This window comes from Chrysoperla carnea, chromosome 2 (assembly GCF_905475395.1).
Source record: "Chrysoperla carnea chromosome 2, inChrCarn1.1, whole genome shotgun sequence".
Taxonomy (NCBI): Eukaryota; Metazoa; Arthropoda; class Insecta; order Neuroptera; family Chrysopidae; genus Chrysoperla; species Chrysoperla carnea.
The window spans coordinates 33,843,055-33,858,110 of NC_058338.1; the positions used below are offsets into that span (position 1 = coordinate 33,843,055).

General features: G+C 28.4%; 1 protein-coding gene across 1 annotated transcript; it reads left to right on the forward strand.

Annotated features, from left to right (window-relative positions):
• The first annotated feature begins 438 nt into the window (after positions 1-438).
• LOC123293149 (innexin inx7) lies at positions 439-5,702 on the forward strand. Its single transcript, XM_044873865.1, has 5 exons — positions 439-465; positions 1,471-1,736; positions 3,327-3,510; positions 3,583-3,688; positions 4,827-5,702. The coding sequence occupies exons 2-5, from the start codon at positions 1,491-1,493 to the stop codon at positions 5,539-5,541; spliced, it is 1,251 nt and encodes a 416-aa protein (XP_044729800.1). The 5' UTR covers positions 439-465; positions 1,471-1,490; the 3' UTR covers positions 5,542-5,702.
• The last annotated feature ends 9,354 nt before the right edge of the window (positions 5,703-15,056 follow it).

The window sequence follows — 15,056 nt, forward strand, 5'->3', positions numbered from 1 at the left end:
GAAACAAAATTTACAACACCTTATTTATCATCCATTTTATCATCCTGACTTTAAGTTTATGCTTAGTGATATATTTATTATACTTAAAATAATGCGATAAGTTTTTTTAATTGTTTAAATTTTAATTATTATCATATGGAATACTTTTATATTTTTTAAGATTATGAAATATTGTTGAGTTATTCAGAGTAGAATTTAATTATTGTTAATTTATTAATTAATTTAAACAACATATATTGTATACACATAAAAGTGTTAAATAACACAAAATTAGTTGTTATTTGTGACAAGTTTGTGAGTTATTTTGTGATGTTTAATAATGTTTTGATTAACTTATAATATTCCATCCATTTGTTTATAAAATTATTAATTAATTTTTATTGGTATATTTATGAAATATGAAAATTGAAATTGCTGATTGGAAAATTTGAAGAAATTTTACAAAAAATTTGCTGAATAAATAAGGTATTAGAAAAAACAAATTATTAATTTGCCTCTACATTCGGTCACATAGCTATTATGGAGGCATATGTAATATACCGAAACTCATGCAGTTAATGAATATAACCTACTTTTGACACATAACTTAAATCCAGCAGAATTTCTTTCTTTCTACTGAAACTATATACTCAAGTAGATATGTACGTTTTTCCTGGAAAGTATTCCCGAAGTCATTGAAATTTTTACAGGCTATTTGAGGGTACTTTAGGATGTCTATCCTAAGTTTTGGACCTCGAGAACCCTGCCCTAACTTAAGAATGGAATAAAAACCCCAAAAATTTCTTACTTTTTTTAGTTTTTCGCTAATTTCTCGATACTTTTCGTTCTATAATTTTTCCCCATTAATTTCAACCCATTTTTCGTTCTATAATTCATTACAAAGTTGTAGAATTCAATTTGCTAAAAATTTCATTACTTTTAGAATACTTTCCAGCTACCCCACCCTATTTTTTACTTGAGTTATAAGGAAAAAAAAGCTTGTCGGTTAGCTTACTATTAGGGAAAAGAGCGTAAGAACTTTATTGGCCTAACAAAATTTTTAATATATGACTGAATATCTTTCTTAATATCTCAACTGATAGCTTCATAACGCGAATTTTTGGCAATTTTATAAGTTCATAGTTTTTAAATATAGTCTAGACCTAGGCTTTAACTTTAAAGAAAAGGGCAAGTTTATAATTTATAAATTTGCGGACAACTCGTGATTTGAGTCAGAAAAGCTAACTCGAGTCGCATCAATAATGCTGACTACGATATATTCAGTATTTGTACACTTCTAGTATTTCCTTCCATCTATCTATAAGCTTAATCTACAGCTTGCTATATACCTTCGGTGTTAAGTGACAATACTCTTTAGGTTCAAAGACAACATACCTTATACGTATATTGTATACTAGCAAATTGAAATCGCTATAATGGTATTGACAACTTTTAATAACTTCACATTTTTATAAATTCTTTTTGTTTTAGATATTATTATTTAACTAAAAATGTTGAAAACATTTGAAGTATTAAAGAATGCAATAAAGTTAAAAAATACAACAGTTGTTATTGATAATTTAGTATTTAAATTTCATTATCGTGCAACTGTATTGATACTATTGGCTGGTTGTGTATTAGTGACGTCACAACAATATATTGGTGAACATATTAAATGTATTGGTTCTGGTGATGGGAAGAAAATACCCGAACATGTTTTAAATACATTTTGTTTTTTTACGGCAACATATACAGTGGTAAAGTTATTTTTATTATTATTAAATGTTACTCTGTTTCTTGGTTTTTTTGGGCTCATTTTAAGAGAAAAGTTTGAAGATGCTCTACTTCCTTATATTCTGAAGCTCGAAGCTGCCATGAAAATTGGAAATTCTAGACTATCTGAAAAAGAAATAAAGTTCAATGTTTATATTAACGCACTATGTGTGTTAAGACATTTTAATGAAAGCAGTTACACGCTTTAAAAAACTTAAGGTTTTGATTCCAATTTCATGTGCATTTCATGAATTAGTATTATATTCATTAAAATATTTTGTTGTTGTTATATTCATTTTATTACATACACCTACAATTCTAAATCATTCATTAGAAAGACAATTTCATTCACAATTCTTTTTTTTTTCAACAATTTCCAAGAAATTTCATGGTTGGATTATACTGCACTAAACAAAATATCCACTTATGTATCCGTTCATCAATTGTATCCGTTTTTATATAATATTATATTAGAAAATATTATTTAAAAAAATTACAATTACTCGTAATGCTCGTAATGTAATCTGCCTATATTATGGACATACAAACTGTTAGTACCGGATTAAGCCAGTGCTAAGCCTGAAACAAATTCTAACTTCTAAATTCTAAGTGTTTTTGTAGCCTTCATTAATTTACTTACTTCTACTTTTCTTCTAATTTTCCACATTTTATTTAGTCCTCATAAACCTTCTTCGGGTCACCAGGAAGTCTATTCCGGGGTCTGTAGCACCTGCTACTCTTGCTACTTGAAAAATATGCCACTGAGTCTAGTATCTGTTATAAACAAAAGTCTACTGCTGTGCATTGGTAAACGCATCATGTGAGCGACTATTTTTTGTTTGAGAATGTTCGTATTAGCCCGAATAAGGTTGTTAGGGAGCGAAAAGTAAATTTTCCGCTGTACAAAAAGGATAAAGGAAACGAGGAGGAATTAAAAACCTTTGGGTTTTCAAAGGTCGAGTAAATTACGAGAAAAACGTCGTACGTTTTAGTTTCGAAAACTAAACTTTTGTTTTGAGAAAAATGCGATTTAAGTTTCAGTGCCGCGTGTCGCTTTGTATAGAAACCAGTTTCTTCATAAAATTTTAGGAGAGTATTTCGAAAATAAATGTGAAAGTCCCTTTGAATCAAACACCAATTTTAAGGAGAGTTACTTTTTGTTTTTGTTTACTTTTAATCGTGTATACGATATTTATTTACATCATGGGTTCTCGATTATAATTGATGATTTTTTAATATGATACATACAGCATAAACTAAATATTGACATAATATCTTGTCTAGTAATTTTAATTAAAGAGAATTGAAGGAGAGTATTTATCAATGAAAATTATGTTGATGGGTACTGGGACTATAGTAACTAGCTACCTGTAAACAAAATTATTATAATATTTAGTCATTTGATATGCTTCTAGTTTAATAAAGAGGTATTTGACCTTTTTGAAAATTAATTTTAGATAAATAACCGTATAAGAATTTTAACAAAAAAAAAGACAATGAATTAATTAATGACTATGAAATATAATATAAAAAAAATTTCAACAATATTAAAACGGTTGAATTGACAATTCCAGGTAAAGCATTTAAACGCATCGTATTTGGAAACTGGTTACATAGCACATCCAGGTGTTGGCCCATTACCAGCGTATAGTGATGAAGAAATTATCCGCCATGCTTATTATCAATGGGTACCGTTTGTGCTATTCTTACAGGCTATTCTATTCTATTTGCCACATTTAATATGGAAAAGAAAAGAAGGTAAATTAATTACTTACTTGCATTTATTATGGATTGTAATAAATTTTTAATGTGAAATTTAATTTTGTTCAGGTGGACGAGTTAAGATGTTAGTTGTAGGATTACAATTAGCATCTTTTGCAATTCATGATAAACCTTATGAAGTTCAGGGTATGAAAATTCCATCAAAAAGCGAAAAGTAAGTATAGACGGCTATAAAATAAATTGTCATATTGATAAAAAAGGAAGGTCATCATCATACACAAGAAAAAATAAAAATATTTCATTTGAAAGCTAAAATCGAGGCGATAATAAATTTTATAAAAAAAACTTATTTTTATAAAAGCCTCAATTGCTTATTGCCCGCCTGTCCAAAACTTCATTTTTCTTGTACCGACGACACTGTGTAAGAAACTAGCAGTTATAAGCCAGTAGCATGGTAGTCAAAATCGAGATTGTTTCGAAAAAAATTGCGAATGGCTCAAAGTACTTTCTTCAGGGGTTATTGTGAGCGTTGATAATGAATTTTCGTGAGTTTAAATGTTTTTTGTAAGATTGCTGGCCGAGTTGAGAGAAAAAAGATATGGCCATTTTTTAGTAGACATTTGAATTGAACAAGGAAATTTCTTAAGTCTAGCTTTAAACAGAGAAGTCAGATCAAAAAAAATTTCTGAAAAAAATGTAGCTAGAATACATACGCACAATTTTCCGCACAACTAAAGGTCATTTAAAGGTCAAGGGGCCCAGATATGACCATTTTTCAGTTTTTTTGAATAATTTTTTTCGAGTGGGCTCTTGATTCTATAAGTAATACTTTTGTGTTGTAGTAGTTTTAGATAGTAGTTTTGTGTTGCAACCATTTCCAGAAAATCGTAAAATTGAGTTTTTAGGCCGAAAAATGCAGCTAATGAAAAAAATCAAAAAGGTCTTGCAGATTTAGGTCAATATAATCTAAAAAAACCATCAACTGTAAGTTTTGATTGGTCAATACCCCGACTTCTCAAATAACTTTGAAAACTCGGACCTCGAAAAATGTGATAATTTTTTGACTGGCAAAAATTGATCCAACTTTTGTCGTAGCCGATTAATTTTTTTATTCATCTAGATCCACAAGGATTGGTCAAAATGCTTTTCTGCCTGTTTTGGGTTCAATTTTGGGCTTAGGAAAGAACTAAGAAAGTTTGCGATTTTGGTCAAACTATTTAATGGAAAATTAATATTTTAAAGATACACTGATATTTGCTTTTGATACTTAATATTTCTACGTTGGAAAAATGATGATTAGTCAAAACCAAAAACTTCCATTAAAATAATTACATTTTTTATTTTATTTTCAGGAAAAACCATTTTAAAACCATCAAAAAGGCTTTTATCAGTAATTTACACAATCAACCGTGGTCCTATTGGCTAGTTTCCTGCGAAATATTAAACTTGTTCAATTTAATTATAAACATATATTTAACAAATAAGTTTTTAGGTAATAATTTCTTACGTTTAGGACCAACAGTGTGTTCACAAGGTTTAGAATCAGATATTGATATATTAGATGAAGTATTTCCAAAAGTAACAAAATGTGATTTTTTTAAATATGGTCCATCAGGATCAATTCAAAAATTTGATGCTCTTTGTGTGATGGCATTAAATATTGTTAATGAAAAAATTTATTTAGTTCTATGGTTTTGGTTTTTATTGTTGTTAATTGTAACAATCATAGGTTTGTTATGGCGATTATTAACCATTTTGTTACATGCTCGCAGTACAAAATTCACGTCATTTGTATTTTCAATGGCTTGTCCAGGGAAATTAAAATTTCACGATGTTGCTACGGTGTCAGGAAAATCACATTTTGCTGACTGGTTGTTTTTATATTATATAGCAAAAAATATGGATGGACATGTGTTTAAAGAATTGTTTGTAAGTTTGGCAGAAGATTTAGATGGTACTAATTCAGATTCTTCAGAGTATATTGAAGATGATAATCATGATTTATTACCGCCAAAAGTTGATATTGATGAAGTAGATGAATTACATTCTGATGTAACCAGCTTGTGATTTTACGATTTATATGATTTAATAGTTTATTAATTATTGTAAAACTACATCTATCTCTAAGAACCAATGATGAAAATATATTTTATCAATGTAAGATTCTAAGACCGAAATATTTCGAATAGTATCTTGAAAATTTAAATTTTGATAAATTAGAAAATTTTGAAAAATGAACAAAATTTTCCACAAAAATTATGTATACATTAATCAATTTTTCCGTTTTAAAAGAATTAATATTAATTATTAATTGACTATTCTTTATTATTTATTAAAAATCGAAATGTAAATTTAACTGTAACGTAAATACCAAAAACTGTTTATATTTAAAAAAATTGATATTGCAGGCATATCAAACGCTTATTTTGTTTAAGTAAAAAAATTATAAAGCACCCCTTGGACTCATGACATGACTGAAGAAATTTGTAATTTTAGCGAGAAAAATTTTCAAATGATTGATTTTTTGTTCATATTGAAAAATGTTCCTTTAGTTTAAGCCTCTCTTGAGGCAACAAATTTGTAGGATAGGCAAATCTTAACATAACACCCTAAAAGATAATCGTTAAAAGCTAAAAGATAGTTTTTACAAATAACTTTTAATTTCGACAGTCGGTTTTTAGAAAACTAAAAGCAGCTTTGAGAGAGTATAATAGACATCAAAGTTTTCACTATAAAATTATTTTTACAACAATTTTTTCATGTAATTTATAGCAATTTTGCCTGCATTATACCAGGCTACAAGAAGACCGATGTAATTTAATAAAAAACTAGGTTTAGTATTTTTTTATTTCTTTGTTCCATTTTTGAAATTGTGAAATTTTTGAAAGATTGATTTGTAGAATACGTATAAATAGTGAAAATCGTGTAAAATATAGTTAGTATTACATTTGTCGTAGGTAATAAAAATTTGTAATGTGACAATTAACGATAAATTTCATTTTTAATTATTTTATAATGTTTTGACATTATTTGCCATATTTTTAAAAACGTATCTACTATTTGTATAAATATTAATTTCGATATGTTTAATGAATTATGTATTACTTCGATTTTAGAACAACATTGTACTGTATAATTATTTTTTGTAAAATATTTAATTACAATAATTAAGATTAAAATAATTTTTATAATTTATTTTCTGTCTTATTTTGTGTGGGTTCAATACTACAATCGGTGTTTGACTATTATTTTCGTTGTATTTTGTTATATTTTAATGAATTGATCTATTCAATTTTACCAGTACAAACTGGTAAAGTGATTCACTTACAGTAGAGTACCTATTTTTATTCGAAGAGTTGGAAAGCCCAACTAAGATGCACTTTCATAGAATAATACAAAATAATGGTGTAGGCGCATGGAAGAGTCAGTTATTTGATAAATATATATGTTAAATGCACTGACCTGCGCTCTCACTTATATTACAAACTTTTCACCTCCGTTGATATTTAAAAAGATGAAATGATTTTCATCAACTTTCATCAATCGTTACTTATTAAATATACATTTCTTTTCGAGATTGGTATAGGATGAGAAATAGACTCAAAGGCCGTGAAAAAGAACTCTTATTCTTATAAAGGATTTAGTTTATAAACAAAGTCTGTGAAACTAAAAATTTAACTACGATAATAATTTTCAGGTTGATTTTCAATTAGTTGGAAAATTTTCTTAATAATAATTCGACAACGAGAATAAAATTGTACATCTCACTTCAAGACTGTCTAAGAACATCTTACACTAAATCTTATTTAAATTAGATACTAATTCTTAGAATTTAAAGATTTATAATGACGGTATAGGATATTTTTCTATTTACAAGATAAAAACCGCTAGATTATTTCAACGTGAATATATCATTTGACTAAGTCAATGTATATAATTTATATATAAAAAAAATCTTTATTTCTCCATATTTGTAAAAAAAAAGAGAAGAAAATACAATCTTGAAAGTTACAAAAAAAATGCATATTGAATAAGTAAATACCCCATATATTGATTTTGAAAAAAGTTAAGTGTCTCTTTTGCAATAAGAAATACATATACGTATGAAGAACATATCATATCATATCGGTTCTGGTATTTACACACTTGTTCTTGTCACAATCTTTCTCTCTTCTACGGTTTTTACAAAGTGTACTATAGACAAAAATGTTGCGAACAAAAATTCAGTCACTTAAGCAAGAAAATTTACTTTCCTTAGCTCCGGACGCACTATGCATTTTATGGTAAATCACTTGTTGATCACGCTGGTGACCCATTTCTCAGGGAGGTGAAACCGTATCAGTTATTTTAACAACTGAAACCATATAAATTAAATATTGGCCTTAAATATTATATCAAGAGCAGACGCAAATATTATTCACTACCATTGGATATTATTCCATAAATTCATTATAAACCGACTGTTAGAAATTTTAGAAGAAGTTGGTTAGTGTGATTTGATAGTGTAAGAGTTGAGTACTATTAGATTCTACTTCAGATATATCGTATGAAAGGTACTGGAACCATTGAAGACCCACTTAGATTCAAAACGTCATAAATTCCCCAAATTTATTATTTTTGAAAAGTTATAACAAGAAAGTGACTATGGGCCATCTTAAACCTTTAAAAACTCAAAATTGCTACTAAAAATAAATTTATTCTCAAATCGAAAATATTACACATCTTTCATATTCATTTATAAAAAAATATAAGGAAAAGCAGTTTAATCAGTCATAATATTTTGCTTGGAGGACAATCAAATGGAATATTGATAATCTTAGAAAGGCCAAGGCCCGAGCCTTCTCAAAAAACCACGTATCGGGTCATCATTCGTATAAAAAATAATTGAAATTTCGATCTAGATTCTTAGAAGTTATTAAATAGTTAATATTGTTAAATATATTTATAAATAATATATATTTTGTTATTCGTCATAATCTGCGCTGGCCGTATAGCAACGCGGTGTGGGCAAAAGCTGCGCTCACATTTACCGGAGCATGAGGAAGCATGAATATGATGTAGGAATAGGATTTAAAATTTTTTTTCATATTTCTGTTAATAAAACACAGAGTTTTTTAAGCCATGCCCCAAAAATTTTACCATAGCAATTAAAGGGACTGTTATTTCTTAAAAACAAAGGACTGTTATTCATTATCCCTTATAAAAGACCCCGCGCTTACCTAATACGGCACTGATTCTGATCATGAATTAGAATCCGGCACCCCTTGTAATCCGACATAACTATAATGGTAATTACAATGCAGATTTATTAAAAATACATGAATTCTTCATAGCTGTAATTAGAAAATGATAGACATCTTATCACTTTGATATGTAATTTGTCGGATTATAAGGTATTCTTTTTCAAAAGTTCCGTACTACAGGGGATATGTGGCAGTACTCTTTAGTCCGAAAAATTCGAAAATTTGACACTGCTTTGCAAAACGATTGTCGGTATACCGCGGCTCTACTATATTGAATTGATTACAATTATTTTTGTTTCATGACATATCTTATTTTGGTACTTTTTGTACATAATTTTACCTCCACTGATGAAAAATGCTTTGTTACATACGATTGCCGTTCGCTGATGTAGTGTTGCCTGCACTAAAACTCTGTACATCTGCGGCGGCTGCATGTGCCTATATTATTGTGAATAAAATAAAAGGTCTATGTTGTCTCATGTTGTTTGTTGCTGAGTTGGTTGTTGCTTGAATTGTCTCGGGTCGTTGTTCTGGATTGACCCTGTTGATCACGTCTTCTTTAACATATCATCATATGTCTTCTCCTCTTTACCACCAGTGAAACTATTGTCGACTGAAAACTATTATAAAAATGGTTTCAATTTGGGACCAATGTGTGTATGTATGTACGAATGTGTATTATACCACAACCATGACTGTACACAATTTCTTCACGATCCAAGAAGAGCGAAGAAAAGAAATATTGATAATGATAACAAAAAAAAAAAAACCATACCTACAACTAGCTAAACATGTCTGTCTACCTTTTGTAAAGTCTGATATATTATCAACATAGACATACATAGAAAATATTTTTTAATATATGAACCTGTTCGATTTATTACTTTAAACTTTAAATCTATAATGTAAAAATGAATCGCTGAATGTGTTGCTAAGCGCAAATTTCGAGAGCAACTGAACCGATTTCGCTAATTCTTTTTTTAATAATATTCCTTGAAGTACGAGGATGGTTCTTACGGAGAGAAAAATTTAAAAAAATGCCTGAAAAAGTCTAAAAACAACACTTTTCTATATTCCCATACAGAAGATTCGTAATAATAATTAAAAGTCAATTTGAACTTTAATACCATACCATAAAGTTTAAGTGTTAGTAGAGATGTTCCGGGAACGCAAAACAATTGAGTGACTTTAGTATCGTATAAATATTAATGTCAATATTTATCAATATTTTTACTATTGTAACATTACTCAAAAACAAATTGTTTATGGTAAAATGTAAATTGTCTGTGGTAAAATGTCAATTGAAATGCGAACGTCTCTTTGCTATGCATCTATAATATTACTACTAGTTCCAACATTATGCTGTTTATTCTAAGAGCCAATAGCCGTTTTGGTATATTATGTGTAAGGGGATATGTACTTGAATTATGTAAAGTATTTAGAACGACTTTTCAACCCCTATCCCTCTTTGTAACAGATCATAATAAAATATTGAACCTCCACCTATTTGTATTTAAACAATATTACTTTTGCAGAAGGTTTGAACATTGTCCAGTATTGTTAAATCAGTTTTCACATTGGGTTCACAGCCATAATGTTGTTAAGAGAACCATGGAAACGAATATACTGGCAAGGTAAGCAGCAAAAAAGGACTGTCTGACGTTTTTGAACTCTTTAGCACTTTCTTATGTAAAGAAAAGCCACTTAGACACTCACAAACAAATATCGGAAATTGATGGCTCTAGAAATCTGAACGCGGCCACTTTGAGGATTACCGTCAGTAAAATTATGATGTTCATTTGTGTATTTACTGCTATGTAAAAAAATACACTTTTCATTCGGTTTGACCACTTGAAAATATTAAAAATTTATACTTATTTGCTAAACAAATGTTATAATAAGAGTATGTAGATAATTAGTTTGTAATTATTGGTGATATAATAATTTATTGTCATATGATTGAATAAAAGACCTTGTATTACTTTCAATAGCTTAAATAAACATACTATAGTACATGAAACAAGGCTTGAATCGTGTCTTTCCAATATTATGAATTTTACACAGATGTTAAGCTTGATAACTATTGTGTGAAACCTTCAATTAATTTACAATATTTTAATCTATATATATATAAAAGAAGAAACTCATATACTGTCTGATCGATCAACGCACAACTGAAAGCTCCTTAAATAACGTAAGTGTGTACTAAGAAGGGATTTATGGAAATTCATCCCTCAAGGAGTTAAAATGATGGTTAAAAGTTTGTGTAAAACTTCGTCAATTTTGAAGTTAGAAAAGTAAAAAATGATATATGAGATCATATATTAAAACAGAAGTTTACTGTATTTCTATTTTCAAAAAATTATAAAGGGGGTAAAATAGGGGTGAAAGTTTATATGCAACTTTGTCATTTTATTCATTCATTAATTAGGGTCACTCTATTCATTCTTTAAGGAGGGCCAAATAGGAGAAAGATGTGTTTGATCCTCGGTAGTGAAAAGGAGATGATAGTTTTTATAAAAATTCGTCATTTTTGAATTAACTACTTAACCGATTTTAAAAATTATTTCACCTATAGAAAGATACATAATCAGCTAGTATCATGGCATAAACAAATTATATTTCTGGCCCAAAAAATTAAAATCCATAAAATTGTATACAAATGGAAGGATAAATAGTTAAAATTGGTTTTGAAATTGCTCAGCGAAGCGGGCGAGTATCCTCTAATATCTTATCATTTTACACTAATGTTGAAATTAAAACGACCGATATATGTCTTTGAAATTAGAGTTAATTAACATGCAATTTTACACAAAATTACTCCGCAGGTCTATGTTTTTAAATTCAATGTAAAATTAAATTTTGAACATTTAGAACCAACGGTTGTATCATAGAACGCTACAAATTTTTTAAATTAATTTCCAAGTAGTTAATTTTCTTCTTACAATTCAACCTATATATTCTTAGAATGTATAAAATCACGAATATGCAAATATTTACATTTAAATTTCAATAGAAATTTTACTAAATAATTTTTATAGTAAACATAAAAAACACAAATCATCGTAATTATTAAAACAGCAAAATTAATTTAATAAACTGTTGTAAAAGCTTTAAAAAAAACCAACCCAATAACTTGCTGCTTCGCAGTTATTAACTGAGAAATTCAACCTAAGAATCGTAATATAAAAAATAAAAAAAACTTTTAACAAAAAGAAAAGCGACTTCAAAAGAAAAACTTTTCCAAAACAAATTAATATGCCCAAAAAAGTAAAAAAAATTACGATAATATAATGTAGTTACAATTATTGTTATTTTTGAAGTCGGTATCAGCCAAGGAAACAAGTCTGACAGAACAATTTGCTACATTAGCTTGGCTGACACCGACTCCAAAAATAACTAATATCGTGATCATCATATTATCGTAATTTTTTTACTTTTTAGTGCATATTAATTTGTTTTGGAAAAGTTGTTCTTTTAAAGTCGGTTTTCTTTTTGTTAAAAGTTTTTTTTTTATTTTGTGATTTTTAGTGAATCTGAAATACACTAACTAATTTGTCACTAAAAAAAGAATCACCGAAATCGGTTGGCGTGCGATATTGAGTTATTCGCCTTCTTATCGTGCATACTTAATGCAAATTAACACTTTTATGATTTTCTCACGGATGCCGTTGTCAGAACTGGACCAAAATGAAATGGGACTACACGGCAAGCACTAGCTTTCAAATAGATAAAGATCGGTTCACCCAGTCGAAAGCTCTGAGGTAACAAACATAAATAAAAAAAATACAGTCGAATTGAGAACCTCCTTTTTTTGTTTGAAGTCGGATAAAAAGATTAGTAGCTGAATGTTTTTAAAATTCAAATAAAATGGGGCTTAAATACTAGGTATCTATGTGAGATTGTGTGAGAAACAACGCGACATTTTGTTTAAATAAAAATAAATGATTCAATCATTTTGAAAAATGTTTTTTCTTCTTATATCCTTGAATAAAATGATTAATTGATATTGAATAGAATGAAATAATTTTATTTTCAATTAGTTTTTTGATTAAATATTTCTTCTTTAAAAAAAATATGTGTACTTTTGATTGTTCTCAGTGGGTAATCAAAATTTACGAATCAGTTCTTCATGTGTTCGTCGATACCATATTTAGAATGTTGCTTATGTATGGGAAAAAACAATTTAAGCATATATCTTGAACATAAAAAATTATCTTGCAAAAAACTATTTTTAGTAAATAGATCAGCTTTGAGTTATGGTTTAGGTTCCTGCCTGATAGATCGATGTATAGGTATTTTAGAAACAGTGACCATCTTATAAATTATTACTCTAGCAAGCTTTTTTCTGTCCTACCCTTATCTTTCATATTCCTTTATCAAATTCTCGATTCACCTCCCATCTTCAAGCTTATTATGTCTAGGTTTGATGAAAAATTACTCACGGTCTAAAAATGTATCGCTTAGGAAAAAATACGCTAGACAAATAATTTGAACGAAAAAATATCATAAATTTAAATAATAAGTTTATTAGGCAAACATGTTATAGTTTTTACAGATGCTCTCCTAGTACTCTAGACAGATAAGTACCTACTATTTTTAATACATTTTCTCCTAATATTAATTTGAGAACTTTTTATTTTTTTCTCCACATTTCTATGAAATTCGTTGTTTATTGTCTTTAGCCACGGGTACAGTGTAGCCACCGGTTACGGTAACTACAAAAGCAGAATTCCTCACGGGTGGAGCTAGTATAGTATGAGTAGTTCTTATTTTCAATTTGCCTTGCCTTTCTATCAAAACATTTGAAGGAACTACTTTTTGGAAATATTTATTTTTAATAATTTTTCAATGTTTGTTTGGTTTAAGTTTAAAAACAAAATCCAAACAAACAAACAGGAACTAAAAATCTTATACGTAAATCAAAACATCTGCCTAACTATACCTACATCCGATACCCCTCAACAAAATTAGAATTTGAAAAAGAACATGTGTAGAGGGATGGGATGTTAAAATCAGACATAGCCTGTGAAGAGTCTCCTATTTTTAGTTTATAAAAACTATTGTATTAAACTCCCTAAAAATGAAAGGGATGGTTTTTGTATAAAACATCTGCTTTTTTTCGAAATTTTATTCAAAATATAGTTGTTAATAACTTTTATAGAAAATATGATGAAATTATTAACAAAAGTTTTAATCAAAAATATGTGTAACAATTTTATATAAGTTATGTACTAAATTATTTAATTTGAAACCACGACCCTGTGTTATTATAAACTGATTAATGTTTAATGACTTCTGTAATTTTTATTATCCATCAATCCTGTAATATGATGTTAAGACTTTCATAGTTAGGATAATATGATTAATTTGCCTAACGATATCTATTTTATCCTTAATCATTACAACATATTCATATATGAATTTTGAATATTCTTAACAAGATGATGATGAGTTTTTTTTACAGTTTTTCAAAATCACACACTTTTTATCCCCACCTTGGGCATAATGCGCAATTATTTTATTGCAAAAGGGTTTTTTTCTTTTAATAATTTAAATAATGTTTTGTTTATTTCACGTCTGTTCATATGCAAATAAAATAAATAGTCGTATCAATAAATGGTAGAGAGGTTATCGCGCTAAAACATACTATAAAATACGCAAAAAAAGTATTTAAAAATAACACGTGTACATGAGCCCACTTATTTATACCACAAAATTAAACTAAATTCAATAACAGTTTTGACACAATTTGCCTTTATCCTGATGCTTAAATGTATCTTTTGTTATAATTTTAAATTTCGTGAGAATAGATCACAAGATCTGATACGGATTCAATCATATACGGATAAGTAATTCGAAACCAGGAACGGATCAGCGACTCTCTAGACTACAAGTTTTATGCTTAACTTAATAGGTAATTAAGGTGATAAAATGTCGTCTTTAAAACAAATATGTAATAAAATATAAAGTACATTGCACTTTGCGCTAATCATCCCATGTTGTTATATACAATTATTATTTTTATCTGAATGAAGTTTGCGCCTGTAAATGAGTATTTCTATGGTTTGACATTGGTATTCTTCCAAATTACGAATGTAATTTTCAAAATTGGTTTATTAGTTTATTCCCCGTAATTATGCTTATTTTTAACCGACTTCAAACAAAAAAGAAAGAGGTCCCTTACCTTAGAAAGGTGAGAACCTTACATTTAACGCTTCTACGCTTTGGAGTAAATTCGAGAAATCTTTTGTATGCTTACACGAGGGGTGTCAACAATCGCTAATCATGCTTAGATAATTATTCCTTAGATAATCATGCTTATTAATAAGGCCCTTA